We start from the raw sequence: 7,162 nt of genomic DNA, 5'->3' as shown, positions 1-7,162 counted from the left end.
ATAAAAAAGTTTGCCTAACCAGCTATACTGTCAAGTATACGACAAGTATGTGACGTTTTTAATTTAAAAAAAAGGAAATATAAAAGATGAAAAATGGCAAAATAAAATCTGTATTCAAATGCTTTAATAGTTAAGTAAATAAACATCAAACCTTAAATATTAATAAATTATAAAGTAATAAGAAATTAAAAGTAAAAATAATCTTTGTAAAGATTTGTATCTATCTATTAACAGAAGTGAAATATTTATGACATCGAAGCATTGAAACAAATTCTAATGTGCTTGCTTTCTCCCTTTCTTCATTTTTAGGCTTACCATTAAAACACATAATAAAAAGTATTTTCAAGTCTACTCTCATTATCATATAAGTAACCTGAAAAAAAAAAATAAAAATTACCTTGTTTCAATAAATTAGTATTACTGTAGTTTAATTAACTTTATGTTGATAAGTTTAAATATAGTATAAATTTAAAAAAATAGATACTTATTTAGTGATTTTTTTTTTTTAATTATAAAATGTATTTTATATTTTCAGCAAAGTAGGAAACTATTGGTATTGTAATTTTTTTTATATATTTTAGATATCTCTTAAATTTTAAGGTAAAAATATTTATAATCTTTAAACTGTAAAATAATAAATAATAATAAAACATTTGATTTGTGTTTTTGATTTGATGATAACCAGGGCTCGGATTTTATAGCACTAAAAATAAATGAAATATGCGCTATAATATGAAAAATGAAAAATAGCAAATATAAAAATGTATTCTGTTCATAATTAAAAAGATAGATACAAGCTATACAGCTGATAATGAGTCATAATTATTAATTACTGCTCAATAGGCCAATACGCCGGACTATTTAAAAATAGACTTTAATATGAACAAAAATGTGGGTATTTATCATATGTATTAAAAAAAAAAAATTAAAATAAATGACATTTTTATAATTTTCATATGTACCATATAATATAAACTACATTTATGAAAATACAAAATAAAACGTTATATTATGCAAATTAGCAAAAAATATCACTAAAAATCTAAAATACTTCAAATATGCAACAGCGTAATAGCATTATAAAATTTCATATTTGGAGTCCCTGGTGCATAAATCAAATTTATAGCTCACTCTGCTATTTTATCTGTATCCTATAATAATTAGCAAATGATATAAAATCCGAGCCATGGTGATAACACATTCTCCCATCTATACTATGATTTATAATTACATAAAACATAGAACATTATATTTCATTTTTTACTATTTATATGGTAATAACTAATAAGTAATAACATTATTGAAGAGCTCATTAACTTACATTTTCATCTGTAATTATTTCAATTTTATTTACTGAGTGTTCTTCTTCATTAATTTTCATCTTTTCTACCACATCAAATTTAACTGGAACCTACAATAAATATTTAATAATAACCAATAATTCAATAAGCGATTAAACATATTTTATTTGAATACCTTTGGATAACTTATTATAATTTTATACTTAATAAATGGATCCATTTTAACAATAGATTGACTTCCATTAGAAGAGTCATCATCAGTAACATAATCAGGTGATTCAAACACTAACATCGCAGATAAAGCCTCTGCCTTCTGCTTTAATTGTTGCATCCTTTAAGTACAAAAACAATCAGTGGTTCTACACATTTTTTATACTATTGATTAACATATTATATTTATATACAATTATTTAGTCTAGTTTAACTATGAATAATAAAAAATAAATAATTTTAAGCTGTAGGAACCTACTTTGTAAAAAAATGTAAATTTTTGGTTTCACTCGTATTCTTAACTTCACGCAACGATGATTGTCGTACAAGTATTCCGTAAAAATATAACATAAATTTAGAAATTGTCATGTGTTTGAATCTTTTGAACCATAAAAGCAATGGAGGTAAAGTGCTTTTGCTCATAAACAACGAGCCAAATCTCCAGGCCTAAAATCAAAATTAAAAGTCAAGGCACATAAATTATGAATTCTACTATGCATTTAATTATTAAAGTATGTTTAAATTTTTAATAATAAAATAAATATATATAATAATTTCAATTTTTAAGTTCAAACTTATGATGTATACTATACAGCAGTATAGCAGTGGTCAGTCATCAATTGATTGTATACCACAGAATACTTATTCTACGTATACCAAACACTAAGACAATTCTTAAAACTCAACCTAACTTGTACACAGATATGCACAGTCTATATATACTTTACTGAGTATGCAAAGAAAAACCTTTAGGTCCTTCAACCTAAATAAAAATAAAAAAGTGTAATAATAAAAACACAATTTATATTTTATTGTCATTCGTGAGTAATTTTTTTGGATTATCTTTAATAATAAAATATTAATTGACTATTAAATTCAAGTTGACATTTTACTGGTAAAAAGGATTTAAACTAATTTGACTAATTAGTAGAACTTGTTCAATATCTATTTACAAGGATATTTCTTGAAAACAAAATTTTAAATTTATAAATATTAAATGATCTAAGAAAAAATGTACACAATTAGCCAACTTAATATAGGTAATTGAAGAAAATTGAAAATGTATTTTTGATATAAACAACAATGTCCAAAAATATATATATTAAATATTTTTTATTTGTCCAAAATTCCTGTATAAAATACAGTCATACATCTAATTTAGATTTTACTAATCTATACTAAGTTCACAACACTTTTTAGTAAGTGGCAAAGCAATATATTATTATTATTATTATTATATTATTATCCTTATCAGATTTATACATTCCCGATGAAATTGATTTGGTTAGAATGATTTTAACTTATCACATCCTAAATTTTAACTATCACATCGGTATAACTAGGGGGCTTAGCCCTCTTGTATTTTTATTTTGCCCTCTATAAGGTTTTACTATTTAGCCTCAATTAGCCTTCAAATTATCTTTAACTTTGGTTTTTAGGACTCTAGCCCATGTAACTATTAAATCCTAGTTACGCCCATGAACTACCAAATCAATTTTTAATTAAAATATCTTTCATAATTTGATTGTCCATCTGATATTGACTACCAAGTTCTACTGTTTAATTGAAATAACTCTTCATAGCACTTAAACATTACATTTTCGATAAATCAATAATAACTAAAATTTTATTTTTCACGAGTGATTGCCATGATATTCACCTATCTCCATAGTTACTTATAACTACATTATGCTACCATTTTGTTATACTAAGATTTCATCATGGTTTATCCTACCTTAGTAATATTTGAATTCCCTTCAAGGGTTTATAAATGGGACATCTAGCATACCCCTGAGCAATGGACACATCTAATGCAACATTTATATTATTTTTGATTAATATAACATTATTACCTCTTTGTTTTGATAACATTTTTCCCACAAGATAAATGCATCGCTACTTTCCTTTAAGCTAATCAACGAATCAAAATATGACCATTCCCCTAAATGCTCATGACACTTGAATAAATGTTGAATACAATCCAGTTCATAACTGTAAAAATATATTTTATGTTCATAGATTAAATAGGTATTCAAAGGATATTAAAACAATATGTGTGATCAATGTTTCTAATATAGTTAGTTTATACATAATATATTTATATTATAGGCAACTGTTATTCATATTTTGACTTTAGACAATATGGATAAGTTGTTACTATTACCATATTATAAATATAATTAATGGCAACTATCCTGTGCATAAGCATGCTTAAGAATAAAACTATAAGTAATAAAAATACAAAAATGATTTTATCGTCAATAATATATTATTATTTAAACAAAAAAATCATATGTATGAAAAACATTTTATCTATTTCTGTTAAACTCATATTATGTGTTTACTGTTTATAATAATTTTATCATAATTGTTACTTGCAGAGTGCTAGAGCATGCAATATCTATGTACAAAAACTATACAATGCTTGTTATTGCTGTAAAATACCAACTATTCCAAAAACTTGCTTCACTACCAGCCGTGGTCCTAACCACCCAGGGCATATTCATTCAATTACGCTTCTCCAATGATTAATTTGCTTTATTTATGTTCAAATATATAACAATCTTTTATCGTATTGGTTTATATTGCTATTTTTAATACTCTTTAATACTATAAATATATTATTTTATATTATTATAGAAAAAATGATTTCATTATAAATAAAAAAAATGTGAAGATAACTTATTTTGACTAAACAGAAAATATTATAGTAAATTATACTAAATAAGCATGCCCATTGCCCATACATTTACCACTGAATAAAATACTTAAAAAATATGAAAAGCTCAATTAGCTGATTTTTAAAACTTGTAAAATGTATAAAATATGAAAGCAAACATATTGAACTAATATCTACTTATCATTATTTATTTATATTTATAAATTTAACAATAAAATGTTTATTTACCGTACAATTCTTAATACTTGATCAACAGGTGAAAAATTACTAAGATCATTCTGAATATTTTCAACAGTTTCAGATAGCTCACTAAAATTAATCCAACTATTTAATGATCCAATTTCATACAACTTATCATATAGTTCAAGAAGTTGGAGTCTAACGGATATAAACTGTAGAAGTGTAGTCATAAGTTTTATAACATAGTTATCATCAACCTCAGTCTGAAGTTTTTCAAGGTCTTGATACAAAGTCTTGTACACAAAGTCCAGGTAGTTCTACAATGATAATAAATGGAAGATTCAATAAGCACAATAATATGTCATGTCGTATTATTATAAATAGGTACCTCATCTTCTTTTCGCTCAAGCATTTTATTTTTTGATGGCTCAAAATTGGTATCATAATAATTCTTTTCGGCCAAAGCAAAATCACATAGAATATCAAACATTGCCTTGGGCCAAGTATTGTTTAAAAATACTAAACGCTGTTTCTCCTGAAAAATACATTACTGAATAGTTCTTGTAATTTATCTACTATATACAATATACCTAATGGCTAATATTAAATTACCATAAACTCTTTAGCTTCATCATAATTAGATTTTGATAAATAGTTAAAAAATAAACGAACAATTTCTTCTTGAGATTTTGGCATGTTTATATCATTATTATAATACTTTAATAAACTTTATTACGTCTTACAAGTATAATTTACAGCTAGGTATTGAATAAAAAAATGTTCTTCAATAGTAAACAATAAAATATCAACAAACAATGTCAACAATAATTATATTTTAATAATTATTAGTATAAAACTATAAACCAATAAATTAATTAAAATATTTTTTATTTACAGTAGATATCAAAGTATATTATACTGTAATACATATGTTTTTAAAGCTGATTAATGATTACATTATTATTATTATTATACATTACTAATGTGTATTGTGTGTTGATACTGGCGCTACTGTATTATGTAATGCATTCATATCATGACTATAATAATACATTAATACTACTATTAATATAATATAATCATTTATACTATTTATAGTCACTACAGTTGTAGTAGGATAGAACTGCAGTACTACAATCTAGTATCTACCTCTATTCTCTATAGAGAACCTGAGAACAATTAAATTAATACTACAAATGACAGATTACAATCTAAAAAAATAATAGATACCATAGAATATTCTGTGACAATACTTCATGATCGCAGTATCACAGCAAGGTTATTAGATAAAGATTCTTAACAATAAAAAAATAAAACATTTTTGCAAGAGGGAAAAATAAATATGATAACAGAAACGATTTTTTTGGCGGTATGGAAATTATATTATGAAATGTTGTACGTATAATGTAACTAAGTACACAGTTTTAGTTTTATTTTTGAAAAAGGTTTTTAAATGTATTTTTTATAATAATAAAACCACCAAAAACCCTCAATCTCAAATTAGCTTTCATTCGTAAGTACCTGCTTGGCTGCTTGTGTTTTTAAAATAATTATTATTTATGGTTATCATCAATTATTTAATTTTATGCATATTAAGTTATTATAAACATTTTTTTATGTTTTAAGTTTTCCCAAAAAACTTGATTTAAGAAAAAATGGATCAAGATAAGTAGAATTTATGAAATTTTAATTAAACCTTCTTTTAAAAAATGTTCTGTGCATTTTAGTGAAGATTCATATTTACCAATGTTCCCAAAATTTAAAGATTTAAAACTCACTGCTGTACCAACGTTTTTTATGAATAAGTAGTAATACAAATGTATTCAATAATTATTATTTTGCATACCTAAATAACCTAATATATGTATACAATATTCAGGTTATTCAGGGGCGTGCCTAGGGGGGGTTTTGAGGGTTCAACTAAATCCTCGAGTAATAATACTACACCTACTAAAATTCTACATAATATAAGCCCAATAAATAATTTGTCATCTTCGTCCAATACAATATTTCAAATTGAAATTTTCAACCATCTTCCATGGAATTTTTGAGGTATACCTAGCTATATTATCATTATTAGCTAGATTCTATATACTATATTATATAAAGTGTGGTTTTTTTAGTGGTTTATTTACACCCGCAATGAAAATACAATTATTTTATCTTCGAATCTTCGATAGGTATATAGGCGATTTTATTGAAGAATATTTTAGTACACCTAAAAGATGAAACAATAGTTTAATGTTCATAAAAAGTAGATATTTACAGAAATCAAAAAAAAAATGTTTACAACAGCAAAATAGAAACCTTAAGAAGAAAGTTGTGTCATTGAAATCATTACTAAATAAATGCAATAAAAAAGATTGATTTCTAAACATGGGACACATATGTTAATGGTAAAATATCAATTATTATTTATTATACAATACTAGTTAATTTGGATAAATAGATACCTAGTTATTAGTTAATATCATTTTGAAATGTATTTGGAATTAAGATAATAGTTGATGAATGTCCAGAGGCTGAGCAATTAATGTTCTTTTGTTTTTTTTCTAATTTATAATGAGCAAATATCACATTTTAAAAACAAACGAGTTTAAATAAAAAAAAATCGTAGATAATATGCCGAAGAAGACGTGGCGCGTCCGATGCGACCGTGTAAGATTTGGGACCCGGGATCCCACGCTATAGGCAGGCTCACACTGCACATCTTATGTTTTCTTCGGCATACGCACTATGGGCTTCTTCACTTGCGGTTCGGGTTTCCGGCCACCGTGCACCCGATCGAACA

General features: G+C 25.0%; 1 protein-coding gene across 3 annotated transcripts; it reads right to left on the bottom strand.

The window, feature by feature from the left end:
• Nucleotides 1-94: 94 nt before the first annotated feature.
• On the bottom strand, nt 95-5,572 carry LOC132922202 (KICSTOR subunit 2-like). 3 transcript variants are annotated; one of them, XM_060985588.1, is made up of 8 exons: nt 4,984-5,572; nt 4,760-4,906; nt 4,420-4,688; nt 3,365-3,503; nt 1,771-1,958; nt 1,477-1,633; nt 1,322-1,411; nt 95-373 (listed from the first exon to the last, which is right to left on the bottom strand). In XM_060985588.1, exons 1-8 carry the CDS (start codon nt 5,065-5,067, stop codon nt 221-223), a joined length of 1,227 nt encoding a protein of 408 aa, XP_060841571.1. In that variant the 5' UTR covers nt 5,068-5,572; the 3' UTR covers nt 95-220. The 3 variants fall into 3 exon arrangements, with proteins under 3 accessions (XP_060841571.1, XP_060841574.1, XP_060841572.1); XM_060985591.1 differs by having other exon boundaries at nt 4,962-5,571; XM_060985589.1 differs by having other exon boundaries at nt 4,760-4,921; nt 4,984-5,571.
• Between the last annotated feature and the right edge of the window lie 1,590 nt (nt 5,573-7,162).

This window comes from Rhopalosiphum padi, chromosome 2 (assembly GCF_020882245.1).
Source record: "Rhopalosiphum padi isolate XX-2018 chromosome 2, ASM2088224v1, whole genome shotgun sequence".
NCBI lineage: Eukaryota > Metazoa > Arthropoda > Insecta > Hemiptera > Aphididae > Rhopalosiphum > Rhopalosiphum padi.
This window is presented reverse-complemented; position numbering and strand designations above follow the sequence as displayed.

Bases quoted from the DNA above. Each gene is read 5' to 3' on its own strand.
- LOC132922202 (XM_060985588.1), bottom strand. From the start codon at position 5,067: ATGCCAAAATCTCAAGAAGAAATTGTTCGTTTATTTTTTAACTATTTA. The intron at 4,907-4,983 runs GTAATTTAATAT...TGTATTTTTCAG, and splicing joins ATGAAGCTAAAGAGTTTATG to GAGAAACAGCGTTTAGTATT. The intron at 374-1,321 runs GTAAGTTAATGA...TTTTTTTTTCAG, and splicing joins AAATAATTACAGATGAAAAT to GTTACTTATATGATAATGAG.